At 40.4% G+C, this 25207-nt stretch overlaps 1 protein-coding gene across 1 annotated transcript in view; it reads left to right on the top strand.

The window, feature by feature from the left end:
* CRPPA (CDP-L-ribitol pyrophosphorylase A) overlaps positions 1–24195 on the top strand; it is an 88642-nt gene extending 64447 nt beyond the window's left edge. The window contains exon 10 of the mRNA XM_063118439.1: positions 23256–24195. Coding sequence (XP_062974509.1) covers positions 23256–23360 — 105 coding nt within the window. The 3' untranslated portion in view covers positions 23361–24195. The remainder of the gene's footprint in view (positions 1–23255) is intronic.
* Positions 24196–25207: the final 1012 nt, after the last annotated feature.

Below are 25207 nucleotides of genomic sequence, written 5' to 3'. Positions count from 1 at the left end.
TGGCTCACTGCAGCCTGGTTGAAATCAGTGCGGCAGCTTTTCCTGATTCCCTCCACCTCATAGGTTTGCGCAGCACATTTCATTAGGGTGTGCACCCAGGGATTTTTTAAAAAAACTATTTTTAAAGGCGAACATTTATTGAATACTTAATCATAATGGAAATTATTTTGATTCATTTTTTCCTTAAGCACTGTAGACACTGATGCCCTACTTGCCTGACCATGAAAGGGCCGTTGCAAATGAGGGGGGGGGATTGAGGAGATGCTCCTCAAGCCCCAGCATTGGTGGGGCTTTGTGCTGACACTGGCTGGAAGAGGAGCTTAGGAGGCGATATTGGCCTTCAGAGCCCCTCCTCCTAGGCCTCTTTGATCATGGCTCCCAGCCCAGAGGTTCCCAGCAAAGCGATTTCTTTTCACTTCTGCTGCTGGAAGCAATGGTGGACTGTCAGGGGCAGGAGCAGCGGAGCAGCCAGAGGACCATTCTTGTTGTGTGGGTGACATTTCAGTATGGCATACATCCAGTATCATTTACATGTGACTCTGTTGGTGCAAGGCACAGCTACTCCAGCAGAGGCCTCGTAGGGGTGCAGTTCCTGGCAGAGTGGCTCCCAGCAGAGCGATTCCTTTTCACTTCTGCTGCCGGGAGCAACAGTGCTCTCTCAGAGGCCACAGTTCTTCAGCATGGCGGTGGAGCGGCTGGAGGGCAGTCGGAAGATTATTCCCACTGCATCTGGATCTTCCTCTGGATCCCTATTCAATGGCCCCCTCAATTTGACACATTGTTTGAGACATTAGGGTGTGCCTGGGCACACCCGGCACACCCCTTGTGCACACCTATGGTCCACCTTCAGTCTTCTCTTGTGATCTTCTACTTCTATCACTTCTGTATTGTCAGGAATTCTACTGAATGGTCAGTAGATTTTGGTCTTTGCAGTATATGCTTGCACGTGGAAAAATGTGTGTTCAGATATACTTAAGGGAAACTGGTACGGTTTGAAACCTTTTGTAAATTGGTGAGTTACATGAGCTATTGTTATAGCAAGGAACACTTTGGGCACGTCTACACCACAAGGGTATAGGGGAGGATTGCGGACTTACTGACTTCTGTGATCCTCCCTGGGTGTCTAGATGCCTGGAAGGACGTCATGACCACCATTTTTAAAAAACAACAATGAGAGGAGCTCACTCGCCCTCAGCACCAAAGGTAAGGAACCCCCCTCAGTGGGCACAGACTGCCTCCATGCAGCTCCGTGCCCATTTTGCAGTCACTGCTACTCGCGGAGAGGACAGGACAACCAGGGAGCAGCGGCCACACAGCCCGCCCTCCTCAGGATGGTTCTGGAACCCTCGAAAAGTCAAGTTTTCCACGGTTCCTGATATCCTGGGGTAAGTCCTTGCTAGTCCTGGATTGCCCCCGGGATCCACTGTGTGTCATGTGGACGCACAGGGAGGATCCAAGGACTACCCCGGGATATAAGCATGGTGTAGACATGCCCTATGTGTCAACAGATGTTAATTACAGCTCCAGCCCCTAAAAATCCACAAAATGGCAAGGGAAAAGGTAAGGCTGGGTTCTGAGCCTTCTCACTTATGATGTAACCGGCGTAATTCATAACACAATGCACTTGCAATAAAAGCACCTGTTGGGGAAACAATATATATTTTTCTAGGAGCAAGATAATTACAGTTTGAATATCCACCTGTACACAAAACTAATGGCTACAAACAAAGTGCTATTTCAAAAAGACAATAGAAATAGTTCATTTCCTGTGTTTGCACTGCCACAAGAACCACATCATTGTGGATTATTTTATTATTATGAGATGCCAATAAAGCTTTTCTTTATTCCAAACATAAAAGGCCATCCACAAGCCTCTATGTTGGGTTTTAGACCAGGATTCGTAGAACCAGCTCTTGAAATAGGTTTGGCCTTTTTGAAAGAAAACTTGCTGTTTTAAACCTAGCAGTATGAAAAGAAAACAGTACATGAGTGTGCTGCTAATAGAAACCAGCTTGTTTTCCAAAACAAGTGAAAAGTGCACACTATTTGTAAAGTGAACTAAAGCACATAACTTTTGTGCTCAAAGAGTAGCTGTCAGATCAAAAGAAGCATCTGAATGTACTTCTAGTATTATTTTATAAAAGTGTATTGTATGAATTTTTTAACTGACTATTATCGATTGTACCCAGACTTAGGGAGCAATCCTATCCAGATAGTTGTCAGCCTTCAAAAGTGGCGGCTGCTGACTATACTATGCAGGTTGGCTGGGGCATGGCTAGGATATTTTCTGCATGCTCCAGCCACTCTGCATTTTGTCTAGATGGGCAATTTCACTCTTCTATCCACAGCTTTGGGAAGGCAGGGAGAGGGAGCCTGGGGGCCCAATAGGAAGCTGCATAAAGCAGCTTTTGTGGTCTTCTCCCCTCCCTGCCTCCAGGACTGCCCCTTTTTTATCTTCTCCATGCTCCTTTTCTGAGCACATACATGTAACCGATGTGGAAAGGACTGTGCTGGCTACGAGGGAGGAGTGAGAGTAGTTTCTGGGCTCCAAGGTCAGAGCCCTGGTTCTGTCCTCGGTTCCCAGAAACCAAAGAATCTTATGTCCACCCCAGAAGCTGTCTAGGCTACATAGGATTGCTCTTTTAGTCATACTTACGTTAATCAAGACTTAAGTGCTACGATCATACTTAAGAAATAGATTTCTTGTTCAGAGATAGCTCCAGCCTTGAAACAGGTCTGCACATTCAGGTACAACTTCCCCTGGCACAATCCAGCTATGGAGCTAGTGCTGACATAATGGTAAACCATGGTTTCATGCATGAACTGTGGTGAGCCTTGGGCTCCAGCACTTCTCCCTCCTTTTCTGGCACATGCTTCAACTTCGGGTTTTAAACTGACCAGAATTTGCTGTTATATGTAAACTCTAGCTAGTGAACAAGCCAGGATCATAAAGCACAGTTTGATTCTGGCTTGTTTGAACAAACCATAGTCCCCCAAGTTCAGTTATAACAGGTAACTCTGGTTAGTTTAAAATCAAAAGCAGAAGCTTTTGCTCTCTTTCTGGTCTGTGTAGTAATCTGCCAGTAATATGCTCAAGCAAATATATTCTATTGTTTTTAAGCCAAAATGCCGTTTTAAACCCATGCATTTGCTAATCACCTAAGATGAAATGCATTTCTTATTTATTTATTTATTTATTTATTTCATTTTTATACCGTCCAATAGCCAAAGCTCCCCGAGCGGTTCACAAAAATAATTAAATGTTAAAAAGCTGCACAACTCATTGCTCTTCGTTTTGAGAGCACCAAACCTTTGCTATGTAAATATTGTCACTAATTATAAGAGTGCCAAAACATATTTTGTTAAAAGCTGCATTCATTTACTGTGTGAACAAATAATTATAATGTAATTGCTTTCTCAAATAAGTCTTGTACTCAGAATGTCATGGTTGAATCAAGGAAAAACGAGCCAAACACTTTAATTACTGCTTTCTGCAACAGATAATCTGGCTGCAGATGTTTCATGATGTTGTACATTTGGATTTAGTGCAAAGATGGTGCAATAACTGTCTTTATATTTTTCATTTCTGTTACACAGAATAGTTTGGGATATCTAACAATCTTCAACAATTATTAATTATAATCTAATATCTATGTGGAAAAAATTCCTAGTGGACTCCATGTGCTTTTCTAATTCTCCATCTGTTTGTCTACTGGGTGGTCATTAACATCTCTTTGAAAAAATATTTTACTAACTAAATGCAACATAGATCTCGACATACTAAGCAGGAGTGGGTAACATAAACATACACAGCCTGAGGAACACATTAGCAGCTATTGATGCAGACTTTGTTCCCATGCAGTTAATTCTAATTGTGAAAACTAGGTTTATTTCATTCACATACCATTTTCATAAAGAAAAGCTGATCAAAAATGGGTAGGGCTCCACTTTACTTTCACATTTGCAAACCCTGAGTCAGCCTTTGGAAAATGTTGATGTAACAAGTTGGGTTATGGTTCACAGACCACACATGATTACCTTAGTAATCCATGGGGCTGCCATCTGTCATGAATAATAATAATAATAATAATAAAGATAATAATAATAATAATAATAATATTTTACCCACCTCTCCATTTGGATTGACGCAGGAAACAACAATAAGTATAAAATACATAAAACTGAATTAAAAACATAGTATACATTATTAAAACATCCTAAAAACATCCTAAAATTCCACTGGATAGGCCTGCTGGATTAGATCAGTCTTTATAGCTTTCTTAAATGCTAAAAGACTTTTAAGTTGACGAGTCTCTTCCGGCAAGACTTTCCACAGTCTGGGAGCAGCAGAAGAGAAGGTTCTCTGGGTAATACTTGTCAGCCTGGTTTTGGCTGACTGAAGTAGATTCTTCCCAGAGGACCTGAGTGTGCGGGGTGGATTGTACGGGAGAAGGCGATCCTACAGATAGCCTGGACCCAAACCATGTAGGGCTTTAAAGATGATAACCAACACTTTATACTTTGCCTGGAAACTAATTGGCAGCCAATGAAGAGATTTTAAAACTGGTATGCAGTGGTATATGCACAAGCCTCAGTCTCAGCTATAGTGGTTGGAAAAGTTGCCACAATCACATACATCAGAGCTGCTACATGTACACCAGCCCCATGGATATGCTGATTCATGTAAGCAGCACCTCCACACAACCCTGGGCTGGCTATGAACCCGGTATACCATTGTGCTCCTACGACAGTCTGCCTGATGTATGAACTAGCTCATAGCTACGTTTCTAGCTCCCACAGCCATGTGTTAATACTCAACTCCATGGTTGATTATTGACATTTTGTGTGGGGGACACCCCCTAAATAGTCAACCATGGACATTTTGTGTGGGGGACTATTTAGGGACACCCCCTAAATAGTCAACCATGGATCATGATATTACACAACAATGTAATGTTTAAAAAGCTAGCTGTGCTGTTATGAGTTTTAGAGGCCTTAATGTTTTATATGGATGGTAAAGCTATTAGAATTCGGATGGGAATTTAGAGAGTGCAGAGGTTTTTAAGAATTCTGACAAGAATTCAGAAACCAGAGCAATGAAGACTGAAACTTAAGGACAACAATCATAGCAGCTCTAAGGACAGTCACACAGTGAGAATGCATCCCACCCGCCACCAATGGCTTGGGATGGGGATGGGTTCAGAGGGAGTTTTCATGAACAGGTTTATCTGATTCCTTCTACTGCAGATGCCTGATTCATATCCCAGGCCCTTCTTTCAGGGGAGGTTTTTCAGAGGGCACAGGAGACTACAAGTGAGCAGGAGAGGCAGGTATGCACTCATGCTGTATTGGCTGCAACCCCCAAAAAATAATTGTGTGAAAAAGATATGTTGTATAGCTTACCTGCAAAATGTTTGATATTATTAGCACAATCCTATCGATAAGACAGTCCTGTTTAGTTCAATGAAACTTTTAGGTAGTAGAAATATATAAAATCATTACATGTCATCAAACAGTCTTGTATTTTTAGGATCTTATTTAACAATAAGGTGAATGTGCATAATCATGTAGTGTTGTAAGTTAGTAGTATATATAACTGTTTAGGCCGTTTATATTGGGATTTTTTTGTTTGCTTTTTGGGTCAGTTTCAGGCTTTTAAAGGCCTTTTCCCTGCAAACATTTTTTTTATTCTGTCAATCCCTCTATGGGGCACACAACACTAGTTTATTGAACCACATGCAGAAAACCAACACTCATCAAGCCTCTCTATATCTGTGTGTGGGTAGCCAATAATTGGATTAAGAATAACAACAGTCTCTAACAACATTTTTTATACTTTACTATATGAGGTAGCCTTTGGAAAACATGAAGATACTATTAAGACTGTCAGTGGAATGTCCTTTTCCATGTACTCTGATGTTCATTTACTTAGAAGTCTGGCCGACAAAGCATATATATTTCCTTAAGCGGTATGTGATCATTGATAAAGTATGTCACTCCCCCAATGCATGTATTTCAACAAAATAAACACATATAACTGGTGATTCATTTTATTAAAAATGTAAGAGGTTTTAATTATGGGGATATTAGCTTGATGACTTCATAAGTTGTTTAGAGTATATTTCTTTAATTATGTATTTAATGAATTAAAATAAGATTGGGGTGGGAATAATCTTATTGACTGTAGTATTAAATAAGTTATTTGTATGTTTTAATGTATGCATGCATACTAATATGTCTGTTTATGTAATGGAAATCCTTGCGTATCAATTTTTTAAAGCTAGAAAGAAAAAAGAAAAAAGCAGTGTATATGTACTTTCTTAAAATAAGAAAATTCCCACGCCATGTAAGGTTGTGGGAATTATCTCAAAGTCTGCTTGACAAACCACTGCACTGAAAAACAAGTAACTGACTGAGGAAAACATGCCTTCTTCATATACAACTTATGAGAGTGTCTGTTTATCTAGTTCAACTTCCTTTACTCCATGGTTTTTTTTAAACAACTAGCTCATAAACACAAATGAAACACATTTTGTTTCTCATTACAGATGATCTGATCTCTAAATTGTAATGTGCCATTTGCAAAATAGAGAGGGGGGGGGGAACACTAGTGCAATTGACCTTTTAAGAATTCATGTGGGAAATCACTGGCTAAAATATTATTATTTTCAGATAAGATTAGAAGTTGTAAGGACTGGCTTTTGAAACAATGTAGATAGTGCTCTGTACTTATGTAAGGTGCTTTGTGTATTCTTTTACAGAAAAGCAGAGTAGAAATAATTTGATAGCAATATTTAAACACTGAAATTTCAATGAAGTAATGGGATCTTAGCAGCCCAACTGTATACAGAGTTACAACTATTTTGTACTGTCCATGAGATTCTTTTAATGATAGGATTGTTGTATCTATAGTCATCTTTGTTATAATGTAATTGTAGACAAATGAGTGAGTAATATTGTTGATAATAAAATGAGTCAGTCTAATAAGGTGAGAGGATCAGAAGGGTTAACCAGCTGGAGTTCAGGAAAAGTTTATGTTACCTTTCTGGTAAAACACCTCACCAAAACTCAATTGCTCATCAATGAGTTTTCATTTTTAATCCCTCCAGCAAAAATATCATATGTCTTCATCAGTCAGCAGCGGTTTTATTAATATAATTACAGTAACAGGTAATAGATCGTCATTTTGTACTGATTTATAATTATAAATGTTTTGCCAAAGTTCCAACAGTTTATATTGACACAAGACATTCATCTGCCTGCTAGTGCATGCATCCATCCTGACAATGCAGATGTTCAAAAGCATATTTCTATGGACAAGAATGTGTTCATACTGTTTAAGGGGTGGCCACCCTTGCTTTCCAGGTATGATAATAGAATACATATCCCTAACAGGAGTTGACGTTTGGTGGTTAGTGTGCCTTGACGCGGTACTTTGACTCAACTTGAACTATTTGTCCTTTTCCATATTGCATCTGTTCTTTCCTGATAGAATACTTTTTGAACAACACAACCTATTCAGGAAGTGATGGGTGCAAGCCTCTGTCTTGCAGAACTGGATGGCATATTTATCCCTAGCTGATCTGATTCTTTTAACTTTTTATTTAGGTTTTCACAGATTGCAGTGAAGCTGTGTTGAGCAAGAATGTTCAGGAACATATTCTTGCTCAATGTACAAGGATTTTTGGTTTTGAGGTCAGCAAAAACCTGTCTAGGAATCTGCCTTAAGCAGGCCCACCTCTAGATGCTTCTGATGTCTAGGCAACATGATGTTTGGCACCACTGCCCCTCTCTTCTCTCCCCCCAGCCATCAGCTGCCACTCCCTTGCTCTAATCTGATCACCTTATCTTCAGCCACCATCCATCTCTTCCTCCTCTTCTTCACTCCTATGCCACGCTTTGAGAGGTCCTTCCTTAAAGTGAGGCATTTTAGGTTAGGTGGACGTGGACGTAATCTGTGCCATGGGAGTATTTTATTATTTATTTCTTTATTGCACTTATATACCACTCCCATAGCCAGGGCTCTCTGGGCGGTTTACAGAAATTCTAAAATTAAGATTAAAACGAGTATACAAAATTTAAAATCCTAAAACACAGAACATACACACATAAAGCATTAAAAACCATTAAAAAACTAAACATGTGGGTGATTAAGATGTGCCACCATATGCCTGGGCAAAGAGGAAAGTCTTAACCTCGCGCCTGAAAGATAGCAGTCTTAACCTGGCACTGGAAAGATAGAGTACAAATACTCTTCATATCCACCTCATCCATAATGCCCCATTTTAAGGAAGGACTCCTCAAAGCACTGCATTTGGGCCTGGCTGGCTATCCAGAGAGCTCACCTGCTTGCTATCTCTGGTAGATTCTTCAGACTGGGCGGGCGGGCTCTCTCTCTGGGCAGTGTGGAGGGCTGGGCGGTTGGCATAGGGGAGTTGCTAGAGTGCCACTGCTACCTTTTGGAGATTGTTTTGGTGCCACAGAATTTGACACCCAAGCCGGGAGCCCTGTTCACCCCCCTAAGAAACAGCCCTGGCCTTAAGTTAGTGGCATAGCACAACTGCTTATGAAACAGATTGAATTAAAATCTTGAATTCAGACTGCAACTAGAACTGTATGCAAATAGCTTGTTCATATTTTCCATGCTGTTTGCAGGCGGAGAAATGCAGGGACACACACACACACACCATTTTACCAAATTTCTCCAGGGGGGAAGAGAAATTCTCCCAACAGTTTCTTGGGGTGTCTCACAATTAGCAGGGGCAGCAGACAACTAACATGGATAGAAGGGGCATGTCTACACCATCCATTTATCCCAGGGTTAGCTTGAGGTCGTCCCTGTGCATCCAAATGACTCACAGGGGATCCCGGGGACAACCGGGGATGACCACTCATTTTGCTTGGGATAAAATGGACTACCTTTAACCCCTTTTCCCCCCACAGTCCCGGGACAACCCCAAGGACCATGGGCGGAGTGGCACGGGCTCCCAAGACCTCCCTCCTCCCTGTGAGTAGTGGGGCACAGAGCTATACAGACTGACTCCGTGCCCATCGGGGTGGGGTTGGGAGCAATTTCGCCATCCTCAGGATGGCTGCTAATGCTTTTGACACTGAGTTTTAAAGTTGTTGTTTTTTCCTTACTTTTTTGGAGGATCGGGTCCACGCAATTGCACAACCGGCTCCTCCTTCCCCAACCCCCCCCCAAACCTGTGCCACACCAGAACATCACTCCTGGCTTTTGGGACATCGCCCTGGCGTTTGGACGCTGGGGGAGGATCCATGAAGCCAGAAAGCCCGAGATCGCCCCCCCCACCCCGGGAAGGCTTATAGCTATAGATGAGTCCAAGGACAGCTTTTTTCCCTTAAGGATTTTTTGGCAATTTGACCCCAATTTTATTATTATTATTATTATTATTATTATTATTATTATTATTATTATTTATATAGCACCATCAATGTACATGGTGCTGTACAGAGTAAAACAGTAAATAGCAATACCCTGCTGCATAGGCTTACATTCTAATAAAACCATAATAAAACAATAAGGAGGGGAAGAGAAAGCAAACAGGCACAGGGTAGGGTAAACAGGCACTGGGTAGGGTAAAACTAACAGTATAAAGTCAGAACAAAATCAAGTTTGAACAAAATCAATTTTGTATCCCCCACAGTACCCTAGACCTAGCGTTGTTCCAGGATGCTTCCAGGTGGCTTTTATAGCACCATCGCCTACATTCACAGAATTCTATGGGGTGGGAGTCTAGGGGATGGTTTCCACTTGTAATAGTCCCGTGTTTTCCCACAGCATCTCCCATCTTTTTCCTTCCTGATGAAAATCTGTTAACGTATTATCAGGGCTTTCTCTGATAGAGGATGTATGTTGGCAGAGTATTTGGACAAAATACTTAAGTGGCCTTTTTCTAGGGAAATTTATCTGGTGCAATTGTTTTCTAGGTGCACTAGAAAAAGAAAAATCTTAGGGGGAAAAATCAGCTTGGCTCTTACCTGCAGTCCTAAACACACTTGTCTAGGAGTTAGTCTCAGGAGTTAGAACTCAGGGAGACTTACTTCTAAGGGCTGCTCTTTTTCATTTTAATTATTTCTGAGAAGTCATGGGCCGTCTATAATATGTTATAAGAGCAATCTCATATTTATTTAAGTAAATTAGCTGCTACATGAATTTCAATTAGAACACAATATTATTATTATTATTATTATTATTATTATTATTATTATTTATTTATATAGCACCATCGATGTACATGGTGCTGTACAGATTACACAGTAAATAGCAAGACCCTGCCGCATAGGCTTACAATCTAATAAAGTTGTAGTAAACAATAAGGAGGGAAAGAGAATGCAAACAGGCACAGGGAAGTGTAAACAGGCACCGGGAAGGGTGAAGCTAACAGTATAGAGTCAGAACAAACTCAAAGTTTAAAAGCTATAGGGAAAAGAAAAGTTTTTAGCTGTGTTTTAAAAGCTGTGATTGAGTTGGTAGTTCTCAAGTGTTCTGGAAGAGCATTCCAGGCATGAGGGGCAGCAGAGGAAAATGGACGAAGCCGAGCAAGGGAAGTAGAGACCCTTGGGCAGGCAAGAAGCATGGCATCAGAGGAGCGAAGAGCACGAGCGGGGCAATAGTGTGAGATGAGAGAGGAGAGATAGGCAGGAGCTAGACCGTGAAAAGCTTTGTAGGTCAACAGGAGAAGTTTATATTGGATTCTGGAGTGAATTGGGAGCCAATGAAGAGATTTCAGAAGCGGAGTGACATGGTCAGAGCGGCGGGCCAGGAAGATGATCTTAGCGGCAGAGTGGTGGACAGAGACCAGCGGACTGATGTGAGATGAGGGGAGGCCAGAGAGAAGGAGGTTGCAGTAGTCCAACCGAGAGATAACCAGTGCGTGAACGAGAGTCTTGGCAGAAGAGACAGACAAAAATGGTCGAATCCTGGCAATATAGTATGCATATCCAATTGAATAGTTACAGTGAACACCACTGTAACTAGTGTACTGCGCAAATAAGTGTACATGGTGAATTCTATTGATGGTTAGTTTTGTGGCATATTAGTGCATTTTATACCTTCTTGCAAGCAAGCTGTCTTAGTGGTTTGAGGGAAAGAAATTATACATGGCTATTGTAATACCAGTTGTCTTTTAATTCATAACACAGAGAATGGCATTCTTTTTAGATTATATTGAAGCCCAGCTAATTTTTATGGTGAAATCTTAACAGAAACAAATGTGCATTCTTTCACAGAGCAATTAAAAATCTTCCTTTATTTGACTCTTCACCACAATTAAAGCCACTACTCTGAAGAAAGGAACTTAATAAGAACAAAAGTGGAAATGGGGAAAAAGTGAAGACAGATTAACTCAGAACTTGGTTGCTAGTCAAATGCCCTTGTTACATTCCTCTTCCTTTTCCTGTTCATTTAGGTACTAATAATGGAACAAGCAACTATTATTTCTGAAAGATTAAAATTCCATACTTCTGGGTCCCATATGTGTGATGCCTTTCTTTCTTTTCTTTTCTTTTTACAAATCATTTTGCATTTACTTTGGCATCCATTAACCAATCTGACAGAGAGTTGAGCGTATGTTGGATTGTGGCCATTTTTAAAAAAGCAGCTTCTCTTTTTTGAAGGTAGATATCTGCTGATTAAGACTTGTATGATTATTTCTAACAAGTCCTCATAGTCGGCACAGGATCTAGTTTTCCTAGTACGTTCTGAAAAAGCATAATTACTTGACAGACATCACAGGCTTAAATACCAAGTATCTCTTATTGCCTTTGGATGGTTTTAGGCTTCCTGTGTTCCTTCACTGGCTTCTGCATACTCAAAATGCTAAGGAACATAGTCACTTGGTTTGCACATAACACTAACCTATGGTTTATTTAACCTATGGTTAACCCAAGGCCTGTTGCCCTACCCATGGTTTGTTTGGCAGACGGACAAACCATGGTTTGTTTTCTTTGTTTCCCTGCTCCTTAGCCCACTCCCTCCCTGTATCTCAAATGCTTTTGCGGTGGTGTAGTACTGGCATGTAGGGCAGCTTGTGTGCGTGTGTGTTACTACTCTTGCCTGCTGTCTCTGTAGCCTGAAGAAACAAAGTCCTGGGTTCACATATAATGACAACCCATGGTTTAAACAACCCAGAATTCACAAACCAACATCAAACCATGGGTTCTCTATCTGTATTGTTCGTGGTTAACAATCCATGGTTTATTAGTCTCATGTCCCCAGATGTTATGCTGTTACTGGAATCATCTTCAGAAAAGGTGCCAAAGCCTCCAAAACCAGTTAGCTCCAGGGAACAGGTCATCTCAGAAGATCCTGGCACTACCTAAGATGGTCTGGGACCCTCAGGGGTGATGCCTTTGGATCTGTCTTCTGGAGAGGCAGAGAGCTCAGCAGCTAGGGCTGAGAGGGATAATAGACCACCACCTAGCCCCTAAGAACCCTGGCATCTTAAGATTCATGATAAGACAGTGGCCAGGAGAACTAGTCTTCACATACTGAGGAGAACTACTCGTGAATTGGGCTCTTCTCATGAAGATGATATATGAAAAGCCTCTAACCTTATGCAGCTAAGCCCTAGCTTTATCAGCTCTCACGTGTAATTTGAGAGCTACTGGAAACAACATCTTCTCTTCAGCTCCAGTCGCTGGTATCTTAATACACCTCTGTGCTAAATTCTCATCTAAAAAAACGTTATTGTGTTAATCTCCCCCAACCACATTTTATTCCTGAAGACCTTGCGGGCCACGTTGCTTGTCACATTTCTGTTTAGACATATGGTAATTTGGGATTTGTGGGTGTTAACTGGTGGAAAATGCATTTCTTTTAATAATCTATACTCTCTAGGAGTACAACTGTTCAACTTTCCTGAGGTTGCTGCTCCTGTGCGTATTCTTTAATTCCAGGAGGAAGGGTTTGTAGTACTTTCTTCAATTTCTCTATATCTTCCAATGTACAGAACATTGGTATAACTATCTTAGTATTATTAAACAATTATAAATATATATCACAACAAGTTACTGCCCCTAATACTTTTTAGGTTTTGCCAGTTGGGAAAATCTGTCAAAAAATAATACTGTAGTTGAAAATAGGGGAGGAAAACCCTTGTTTACCCAAAGTGACAGTGAGATGACCATACACACCATAACACACCATAACCAACATTTCTATCTTTAAACTCTTTGGGGGGAAAAATATTTGCACTGCTACTTTTTGTTTACTTGATTAGTGTTTCTAATCACATCTGAATTTTCAGCAAGTATTTGTTTGGGTCAGATCCAGATTTAGTCATTTCAGATATACCCATTGAAAATTAACTTAGGCCATGGCTAGACGAGGGGGTTGGAGGGCGACGATCTTGCGATTTTATGATTGCGAGATCATCACCCTCATCTACACGCGGCATGTGACATCGCAGCCACCATTTTGATTTTGGTTTTATAAAGGAAAAGGAGCTCATGAGCACTCCAACGAAAGGAAAGGTGTTTAAAAACAAAAACAAAAAAACTTGCCCTCCACCCCACCCCACCCCCGATGGGCATGGAGGTCCGTGCCTGGTTCCCAGCTCCTCGCGGTTACTTGCGAGGAGCCAAGACAACCCGCAACGCCCGGCCACACTTTCTGCAGTCTCGGGATCATCCCGAGACCAGGGAAAAAGGGCCTGCCAATATCCCAGGGCAAGGGAGGGATCATCCCTCCCTGCTCCTGGGATGCCCTGTGTGCAGCCGGATGATTCCGGGGCAATCACCGGGTTATAGCCTGGTCTAGCCATGGCCTTAGTTATTGATTTCAAGGGACATCCTCTTTATATGAGTAAATCTGGATCCAACCCATTTATTGTATTCCTAACTGAAGATAAGAATGTGTTAATGTAAACCTCAGATTCCATTTTCAGCTATTGAAACCACACTGGGTTTAAAGTGCTATTTAATTGATATTGCTTTGGGCTTTGTTTTTGTTTTCTGTAAAAATCTCCAAATAACAATAGCTGGATTTCATTAGCAGAATGAAAACTTGAAGATGTTTAATTTTCATTATTTGGTGATTTGACAAAACAAACACTGTTCTAGCTTGCTTTTGAAACTTAATTCGAAGCAACTAGTAGCAGGAGAATCTGTAATCATGCTGACTAGCACTGATATATAAAGTATGGATAAGCTCTACCAGTAACAAAAACGAGTAAGAAAAAACTTCTTTTTTCCCCGGAGCATTATTTTACTTTCAATTACTTTTTGTTTCTAAAGTCTAGTTGAATGTTCTATGATACAACTTTCATAAAGTACAATGGGAATGAAAGCATGCTGAATTTAGAGAAGATGACCTATTCCAGATATTTGGTAAGCTGGTGTTTAGGGGATAGTGACCAAACTGGAAAGACATCAAGATCCTGGTTTTATTAAATCCGTCAAACTTTTCAGAATAGATGAGGCTAGTGGTGGAAAATCAAATTAATTTGCATGACTAATGCTTTTCAATGAGGCAATAACATTATTATGTAAATAGCTTAAGAAGAAGGGGGGGAAAACAAAGATGAAAGTTAAAAACATTTTTTCAAATGATGTTTATGTGAAGCTGCAAAAGAATGTTCTTGAATCACTATTGGCTGGCGGAGAAGAAAATGAAAGTTTTTTAGTGTCAAGTGTTCTGATTTTTAATTTAATTATGAGTTTTGGACACTAATCTGGAAATGAATAAACCGCTAGGATTTTTAATACGGAAAATCGAATCAGAGAAGAGAATAAAGGGAAATCTTGCTGAAGCTGACATTTGCAGTCTTACCCAAAGGTTTATAATAGCTAGAACATGTTGGAGATGCTATTTGTCCTCCATGTCCCATTTTGGTGGTGGTGGTGGTGGTGTTTTTAAATGTTGTAATTTCTTTAACTACCAAGGAAAGTTAAGAAAAGACAATTTTCACAAATTTATCACACCATAGAAACCACTAGAAAAAAAATTCAGAGAATTTTCATACAAACATAGGTTTATCTAATTTGCTAGTCTGTTCAGCACAGTTTATAATCATATATTGGATGTAAATTGTTGTTTGAACACCTATAGAAGATGCCATAGACTATGGTGATTTCTATTTTAGATGTGGAATTAAGTACGAAGGTAAATTCAGTACAGTAGTATGTGGCATCTTCTATAGAGATCTCATCAAATGGCTTTCTTTTGGGTTGGTCATGATTGTTTTCAAATTTCGTATACATAAGTGAAAAAAGTTGATAAAATGAAAGCAATAAAAATAACAAAAATAACTAGTAACTAGTTTTGCTTTTGCTCTACACCATTTTGTACTGAGCACCGTGTTAACAATAGTGGATTATATTGGTGTGATATGTTATTTATTTATTTATTTATTTATTTATTTATTACATTTCTATACCGCCCAATAGCCGGAGCTATCTGGGCGGTTCACAAAAATTAAAAACACCCAAAGTACAAAACAACAACACAAAATACAATATAAAAGCTCAACCAGACAAAAACATATGCATATCCAAAAGACAATGCATATGTTGGGCAGACTCATGAAAGAAAATTCCACAGATTATAACATTGCACCTTGTCCTGATTTTTAGGGGCCAATTGCACATTGCATACAAGCATGTGCAAATTAATCCAAATCTTCCTTTCTACTTTTTTGAAAAATATATATAGAGAAAAATGGCTTTTGGAATGAATGAATTTTGAGCCATGCTTTTGTCTGCCATATTTGAATCCTGGAATGGTGGAGCCAGGTTGTAAGAGATGCCTCTGGATAATCTCTCCCAGCGGTTTCATGTAGATGTTAAACAGCATTGGGTATAGGAAGGCACACAACAGCTCCTTCTTTGAGGAGCAGCTATCCCCAAGCATCACCATCTGGAACTTCCCTGAGAGATAGGACCGGAACCACTGAAGCACAGTGCCCCGAATTCCCAAACCTCCCAGGCGTTCCAGAAGGATACCATGGTCGATAGTATCAAAAGCTGCTGACAGGTCCAGAAGTGCCAGCAGGGACACACTTGCCATGTCAATACTCAAACGTAGATCATCCACTAAGGCAACCATAGCTGTCTCAACTCCGTATCCTGCCCTGAAGCCAGTTTGAAATGGGTCTAGAAAATCTGTATCATCCAAAACTGCTAGGAATTGGAAAGCAGCTGCCCTCTCAATCACCTTGCCCCAAAACAGAAGATTTGATACTGGTCTGTAGTTATTAAGTTTTTAAAATAAATCAATTACTTTGCCATAGACTAGCACTTCCGCATAAACATCTCAACTGGATTATCTATAACTGAGAGGAATGTTTGGAATGAATTCAGTAGTTATTACAAATTGCTCATGGTTTCTCAATTTATTCTCATCTTGTAAGGGTTAGGATTAATTGAAATTTGGAAAAACCAATAATAAATATAGATGAATACAGGTTATTGTACCTTTAAGTTTTTGTCTAGACAGGGGAGCCTTTTATAACATTCAAGATTACTGTTTATGAATACAGTGTGTTCAGGAAGCCAGAGTAGTGTGTTTTAAGCTGCGAATATGGAAAACTGCATTTCCTTCTCATTATTTTGTTCCACAGAAGCTTTTAATGGATTCCAAAACTCTCCACAAAGACATTTCTTTTTAAAAAGGGAAATAACTTAATGTTGCTTAATCTTTGTGCATATTTCTCAGAACATGTAGGCCACAAAACATATGGATTCTTATTATACTCTCCCAGCCACGTAAATTAATTAATTCTTTATTCACCTTTCTCCCAAGGACCTTAAAGAGGCATAGACCCCGTTTAGAAGACACCTTAAACTCCGGTGGATAAGGCTTTTTTGTTAATAAAAAAAGCCTTAACCACTGTGGTTAAAGCCTTAACCACCTTCATTTAAGGTGGCTTTTGAACAGGGCCATACATGGTTCTTTCTGGGCATGTCTACATGGGGCAATATCCCAGGGATCGTCCTGGGATTGTCCCTGTGCGGCCACATAATTCTGAATTTTCCCGTGGTCTTGGGATGATCCCAAGGCTGCGAGACGTGTGGGCGGCCATCCAGGTTTGTTCTGGCTCCTCGCGAGTAACTGCGAGGAACCTGGCATGGGGCTCTTCAGGAACTCCATGCCCATTGGAAGCGGGGTGGGGAGAGTGGGAGTAATTTTTTTTGAAGGAGCACTTGAGCGCTCATCTTGAGTAAAAAAAAAAAAATCCAAAATGGCAGGCACAACTACCTCCATCCTCCCGGGACATCGCGCGCCACATGTAGGTTGAGGGGGAGGTTCTCACGAACATCATATCGTGAGATCATCCCCTTCCACTCTCCTCGTCTAGCCATGCCCTCTGTATAACACACACACACACACACACACGGGTGTTTTATCTTCACATCAACCCTATGTGAAGTAAGCTAGGTTAAAGTAAAGAGGGTGATTTTAACCTGGGTTTCCGCCATCATAGTCCAACATTTTATTACTCCTCCTCCTTACTGGGGCTCTTTGGATACAATCCAGTTACATCAGTTCAACTCACACTGAACTCCACTGGTCTTCACTGCACACTCTTATTTATTTCAGTGGATATAGTTCCATCTCACATTCTGTAGGTTATGTTCTATATGTACTACAATTCTGTGTCTGTGTATGAATATGTTATTGAGATGAGAGAATAGAAAATGACAGTGCCTCATGCTTTACATCTCAGTCGGAAAAGAATTCTTGAATCACTCTCCCTTTGCTCCTGCCCTGGATATATGCAAGTTTCCAATGCAGCTTGCTCATGTCTCTGGGGTGGGCAAGGATAAGTGTGAATGTTCTATCTTAGATGATATGTAGATGTGGGAAATCAGGAAGCATACGGGGGCACGTATTTTGTGTGGCTTCCACATCGCTGTCTCTTCCAAAGATGTTCTACAACAGTGCAGAAGTGTAAGTTAGGAGCACAGATAATAGGGAATAGATGTGTTAGTGAGCAGAAAGGTATCCTGATCATACAGTCTCTGTCTGTCTGTCTGTCTGTCTGTCTGTCTGTCTGTCTGTCTGTCTCTCTCTCTCTCTCTCTCTCTCTCTCTCTCACACACACACACACACACACACACACACTTTCTGTATTATAGAACACTTCAACTTTATTATATATTTATTTAATTTCTTTATTACGTTTCTATACCACCCATAGCAAAAGCCCTCTGGGTAATTTACATCACCTAAAACCATAAAATATGGCACAATAAAAACATTTAAAACTTCGGCATTAAACCAAAGTAAAAAGCAGCAGCATCCTTGGAGCCTCAAGCCCTTCAATTCCTTTCTTAGACTAAAACGCCTTTGGCACAAAGATAAGATTTGTAAGTCTAGGTGAAATTATTGTGAGTTCCCTTGAGCCAGAGAGCTGGGACTAGGTGTGTTATAAATCTCAAGCTGCAATAGTCTAAATAGTCTTAAGGGCTTTGCTAGACCTACCCTAAAATCCGGGCGTGTGGAGGGGCGAGCCCGCACTGCAACTAGCGTGGGCTGTCACTCTAATCCACATGTCAGACACGATGGGCTAAAGGAAAGCCCCATCGCATCCGCCATTTTTTATTTTTAAAGGGCCGGGTGCGCAGGAGTGCCAAAGGCTCCCCCTACCCCTGATCTCCCCCCCCCCCCGGCCGCGATCTCTCCCCTGCTCGGCTTATCCCGGCTATGCGCGAGTAAGCCACATAGCTGGGAAAATCTGTGTAATGGGCTAGATCTTCCGCGGTCCTGGGCTCAGCCCGGGACTACAGAAACACTGTGGAGCCCATTAACCCGGGGCAAGAGAGGGATGACCCCTGCCTGACCCCGGGATCCCCTGTGCGTCATATGGACACACAGGGGCGAGCCCGGGTATCAGCCCAGGCTAAACCCTGGTCTAGCAAAGCCCTAAGTATTTTTAACATGTGAGGTATTACCTTGAGAGAGTATAATAGGTCAAATGTTCATAGAATCATAGAATATAGATTTCGTGGTTTTATTTGATCATCTTTGTGCCATAAGACAGGGTATATTATGCTTAAAGCATTTCTGGAAGGTGATAGTGCAACCATTTCTTGAAATTTCTATATCAGGCAACCTCCCTTGGTAGCTTATTCCATTGTTGAACTGTTTAAGGTTAGTTTTTCCTGCTGTTTAGCCCAACTCTTTCTCCCAGTATTTAATGCCACTGCTATTTGTCCAGTACTTCATGCATAGAATGAACAGTTGTTGCCACTACCTTTTTCTAAGATTCTTCTAAATATCTAAATACTATAAACATATTCCCCTTCTTGTTTTATTTAGGCTAAATTGTAACCAGCTCCATCCCCCCTCCCACTTTTTTGGGTGGGATTGGTCTTCTAAAACATTCATCACTTTTACAGTTTTCTGAATACTTTCCAATAATATGTAGAGCAGAGAATTGAGTACACTATCCAAAGGATTTTGTAAGAAATACTCTTGATGATAGTGTTTCATGTTTGTGTCCATCAGAAACGGAGAAGTAGTACAGGACTGTGGAAAGCAGCTTTTACTGTGTCTTTACTTAAATCTTTTAATGTAATTTTGTATAAGAACTATATATTTTCTTAAATCTTCTTTTGCCTTTAGTGCTGAAACTGTCTGTAAATGATTTGGAAGGCTGGGCATTTTCCAGGAGTCTGGAAATATCTAAATGGTTTCCTTAAGAGTGTGATGGGTCTTCTAAGCCAGGATTCCTACCAGTCACCAAAATAATTTACAGACTATCCTTGTTCTTCTGTCACCAACAATCCAATATGTGTACTGACAGCAGATGCATTGAAAGATGGGTGTTTAATGCTTATGTGAAAGTCTCATCCAGAAGATCTGCTTAAATGGGTGAGAAGGGATCTACAGATTTCAACGGACTTTGAAAGCAAGTCCACTGTGGTGTTACCACACCTTACTGGTAAAATAAATAAATACTGTATTTTCTGGCGTATAAGACTACTTTTTAACCCAGGAAAATCTTCTCAAAAGTTGGGGGTCGTCTTATACGCCCTGTATAAGATGACTTTTTAACCCAGGAAAATCTTCTCAAAAGTTGGGGGTCGTCTTATACGCCGGAAAATACGGTAAATAAATAAAAATGCTTTGCTCATTCCCAAAATAATACAATGAAACCAGGGCCCCTGTGCTTTTATTATACAACAGTTACGTGACGTTATTCTAAATCTTTTACTGAAACCACCCAAAAGAATTGCCAGATGTGTTCCACAGAATACTACCTCATTTTTTTCTATTCGCAGACCACCTCTTTGAAGCAACTACCATTCACAAATCTTTTGGCTTAACTGCACACAGCTGGCAAAGTAGCTGCCAGTCTAAATATATGCTTATAAGAGCTTTATAGGAGAAAAATATTCACAGGTTCAGTTGGCATGAAAGCTAAACCCAGTAGCTGAATTCAGGATAATAGGACACAGTGGGCAATGATTCCTTGGCCTTCAGTCTCTCAGCCATTGTGACTACGGCCACAAAGCAGCATGTTTTTTGAATCTTGCTCAACTTACATTAGCTGTAGTCAGAATTCAGTATTGATACTGAGGGTGCCTTAATAGTCTTGACTTCATTGCTGCCATAACACACTTTGGATCAATATTTTCAACTGATTAGGAGTTTGGTGGTGTGACCACCCTGTCATGATCACACCGCTTCCTGGTGAGTTTTATACTGACAGCTATCATTCCCCTCTGCGGGAATGGTGGACCCATTAGGTTTGGCCATCCCCAGAGACTTATGGAATCCCATGGATTCTTGAATGCCCTTAGTAGCTCCTTGTTGAAGCCTTTGTCCCACAATGGAATAGGCTGTTAATACATTTTCTCTCAAGTGTTCTCCACAACGTAGAGTGCCGTTGGCTCCCACATATACGGAAAATATAGGCACATCTTGTAGAGGATTAACTGGGTGGGTCCAGGAGCTTATTAATGCTTCCTCGCCAGAGAGAAGAAGGCAGTTGTGTGGCTATTAAGAAATCATATCTGAACCTGGAAGACTGAAACCAGTTGCAAATATTCACTTTTTAGGCACTTCAGGTAGTGGTGGCTGTTCTACTCCAGTCTCTGTTGGAGGAAATGGATTATTTAAATTCATTTCAATCTGGTTTTAGCACTGAAACAGAATTCAACTACCAGAATTCTGTCTAGTTTGCTTACATCAATCATATTGCTTGTTGTCCATATTACTCAGTTCTGAAGGAGCTACACTGGCTACCTGTTTACTAACATTTAAGGTGCTGGTGTTTACCTTTAAAACAAATTCTGCCTAGTTTGCTTACATCAATCATATTGCATATTATCCATATTACTCAGTTCTGAAGGGGCTACACTGGCTACCTATTTACTAACATTTAAGGTGCTGGTATTTATCTTTAAAACAAAGGTGGGCAACTTGTGACTCTCCAGATCAGCCCATCAGACTTTGCCAGTGGTGAGGAATAATGGAAATTGTAGACCAAAATTGGCTTGGAGTACTTCCTCCCATATCAACCTGCCCATGCTCTAAGATTCTCTGTCAAGGCATTTCTCCATGTGCCTCCATCATCACAGGTGCATCATTCATCTACAAGGGAGAAGGCTTTCTCAGAAGCCGAGCTGCGGTTGTGGAATGCCCTGGTGCCAACATCGAGGTCTTTCAGGCACCAGTAAAAAACAATTTTATTTGTAATTTCACAGATTTTTATTTGTTCAAATCTCAATCTGTTTTAAAGTTTTTATCTGCTACGTTTACAATTGGCATTGTATTTTCTGTATTGGCTTTATGTTGTGCTCCACTCTGAAATCCAGTAAGATGAAGGGGGCGGTATATAAATATTTTAATAATATAATACGTAAACTAAGGTTGGATCCTTCTTATGGCCAAATTCCATGAGGTGTCAGGGGGGCGGGGAAAGTTAGTGGTGAGAAAGACGTCTTGATACTTTTTGGAAGAAAATGTAATCATATTTGCACAGTACAGTTTCACCCACTAAAGTTATAACTCTTCAGAATCCATCCTGAATACACTACTTTGAAAGATTTCACATACACCATTGATAGTCTCTTCTAGTCGTGCCCATTCTTTATACTTTGTGGGAAGCCAAAGTATATTAAACACTCTCACTAAAGCATTTAGTAAAATGTAAACACTTATTCTGTATATTGATATGCCTGTCTGGATATATAAATACAAATTACTGAGCACCAATAACACACCACCACCAGAAAACAAATATGACACTGCTTTCTGGCAGTATGTTACCAGAATCCAACAAGTATTAAAGCATGAAAAAACAGTGTATTGTATGGATGCCTCCACATAGTGACAAATCAGATGCAGTAAGTGCAGATCTGAATCCATCTGGAATTTACAAGACTTTTCTTATTTAAAAACAGAAGTTACGTATCTTCTTGTAGAGTCAAAATTTTGTAATATGAATTTATAGATTGTAGGGTTGGCAAGGTTCCAGACAGTTTTCTTTTCCAAATTTCATCCACATGGTGTGGTAAATGTTTTGCTATTTGGCACGTAAATGCAGTAAGTCATCCATTTAAATAACGTAAAATTTTTTGACAGGCTACGAAGATCCAATAGACATTAACTAAGCTGGGTTCCTTGAGCATTTTTATGATAGAACAATCTATTTTTTTTAAGGTAGGGGAGTAGAAATAGTAATTACCAGGATCACTATCTTTTTTGTGTTACAGGTTTTGCTAATTAATGAGTCAAACAATTTGCTTTGCATGATGCATAAGCATCACACAACTAGGATGCCAGAACTGCAGAAGTAGCAGTGGGTGGTCGATAATACGAGATAATTGGTGTGGGATGAGAACAAGATATCTGCTGCTTATTTTGTTTTCCTGTCCTGCTGTCTTTGATAGTTGACAACATGTCTAAACTTTTCACGTACTGAAGTCTGTGGAAATTTGAAAATTGAGCCTAGATGAAGGGAAAAGAATCTAGTGACATGAAACTGTATATGAAGTTGGACAATTGGCACGGTAACTGTCTATTTCCACTTCATATACTGGCAGTGGCTGTCTAAGGCGTCCTGCAAAATTATTTCCCTGCTTTGCTTCCCGAAATCCTTTTTAAAACTGGAGATCCCAAACGCAGAACCTATGACCTTCAGCAAGCAAAGCATGTGGTCTGTCACTGAGCTATTGGCTCCTTCTTCTTCCTACAATTTATCTTCTCCAGGAGTGTTCTGAAATTACCATTCTAAAAATTAAAACGACTGATGAGGTTTTTTTTTTTTTTTTCCTTTCAGGACAATGTGAAGCTTCAAGAGACCATGGATTCAGCTGCTGCACTTATGATGGCGTTAATAAGGGACCGAAATCCTGTCTTTGTGGGCCAGCTTCTAGTGGCATGAAAAGAGATGAACAAACATTTCAAGCAGCCGGCTTCCTAAAAACTTACTGATAAATGAAAATGCAGACTTTTTAACCTTTGTGATAGAAATCTACCAGTCTATTTAGGATGACATTTGAATAAGAAGGAGATTTTATATGAAATATAGTTACTGTACAGTACAAAAGATTATGTCGTATGCTGCTTTTGGACAGAAAGAATGGATATGAAACATGATAGATAAATCAGGTTATCTAAAGGGCTATAATTGTACTTACAAAATTATTATGAGCATGATCTAGCTAAACTGAAGTATTTTTGAGTACACTTATTCCAAGGGGGAGATTTAAGCAGATGCACAACTCTCCTTTTGAAATAAGTGGGACTAACTGCAATCCTATACATGATTACTTAGAAATAAGCTGCATTGTATTCAATAGGGCTTATTGCCTAATAAGTGTGTTTACATACAGAGAGGAGGGAGGAATTTCTTTAGGTTGTTTTTATTTCCTCAGTATAGGAAATTGTTCTTATTACTGATCATGTCTCAAAAATACTATGTTCCTTTCCTGATTTCTGCAAAACTACTCTTTATGAAATGTCACTAGAACAGTCATTAAATTTATTTAGGGCACAATCCTATGATTTCCACCCTTTGCTTGTAAACCACTGAATTTGGAGGTTTATGAGTATCTAGGGCAAAGTGGCAGAGATGAGTCACAGGTGATTGTTGCTTCCCCGTCCTCCTGCTCTGCATTTTGGGTAGACAGGCTCCCCCCGCATCTAACTGGGGCATTCTGGAGGGGGACAGAAGGAGGCTGGTGATGCCTTGGGATATCTCATAACCTGGTCTCTCCAGGCTTCTCTTTTCACCTACTAGAACGCCTTCTTTATCCCCTCTCCGAGGTCAAATTCCTGAACCTCGGAGACATAGCCGACATGGATCTTTCTGTGCCAGCTGTGAGAGGAAGGGGGAGCACGGATGCCTGGATCCAAGGTAGAGCACGGTCTCTGACTTTGGATCCAGGAATCTGAAATGTCCTCTGGTCCCACCCCCAGGATTGCTCAGTTAGGCTATTATGCTTTCAGTTCTGCTGCTTCTACATTTATGGGATATATGGTAGGTCCAAAAGAAAAGCAACAACAAAATCGCCACTTACATTTTAAGCTTATTTAGATTATACACACTGAGTCATACATTAAACTCAATTTCAGGTGCTAGCTAAGCAAAACCTTTCAAATTCAAATTTATGAATTAGATTGTGAATGATATACATTGTCTCACTGCGTCTCTCTCCTCAAGTGGGAAGAACATCACTGAGCTTGGGGGAAGGCCTCCTCCTCCAGGGCCCAGTGGTGGGTGCTTGGATAATATCCAGAGGAGGCAATGCCTTCCCCCTTGATCCCCAGAGGCGCTGCCCCCCTCCACTGCAGACAAAATGGAGCTGCCCTAACTAACCAAGTGTAGGACTCCCCGCTTTGGAATGTTATGGTTAGTTGCCTCCTCATTATCTGGGAAGCCTTTGTTTCCTCTTAGCATTAAGTATGAATGAGAAAACCCTAGTTATGTTTATGTTCTTCAACTGAATGTTTTCATAAAATGCCTAAAAAAGTATGTAAGGGAAATAAAACAAATCTGGTTAATCTTTAATAAGAATCACACAGTTTTAGATGCTTTCAAGGCTACTCATGCACAGCCCATTTGAGGTTGACTTAAACTATTAGTCATCTCACAGATTCTTTTGAACATCTGGAAGGGAATATCAAGTGCTTACATTCTGACACCTCGGTCATATCCTTGGGTGCAGCTTGCTTAATGAAGTTAAGGCTAATTATGGCAGAACTGATTGAACCATCACAACGTTTTTG

The sequence above is a fragment of the Elgaria multicarinata genome, chromosome 1, assembly GCF_023053635.1.
Source record: "Elgaria multicarinata webbii isolate HBS135686 ecotype San Diego chromosome 1, rElgMul1.1.pri, whole genome shotgun sequence".
Taxonomy (NCBI): Eukaryota; Metazoa; Chordata; class Lepidosauria; order Squamata; family Anguidae; genus Elgaria; species Elgaria multicarinata.
This window is presented reverse-complemented; position numbering and strand designations above follow the sequence as displayed.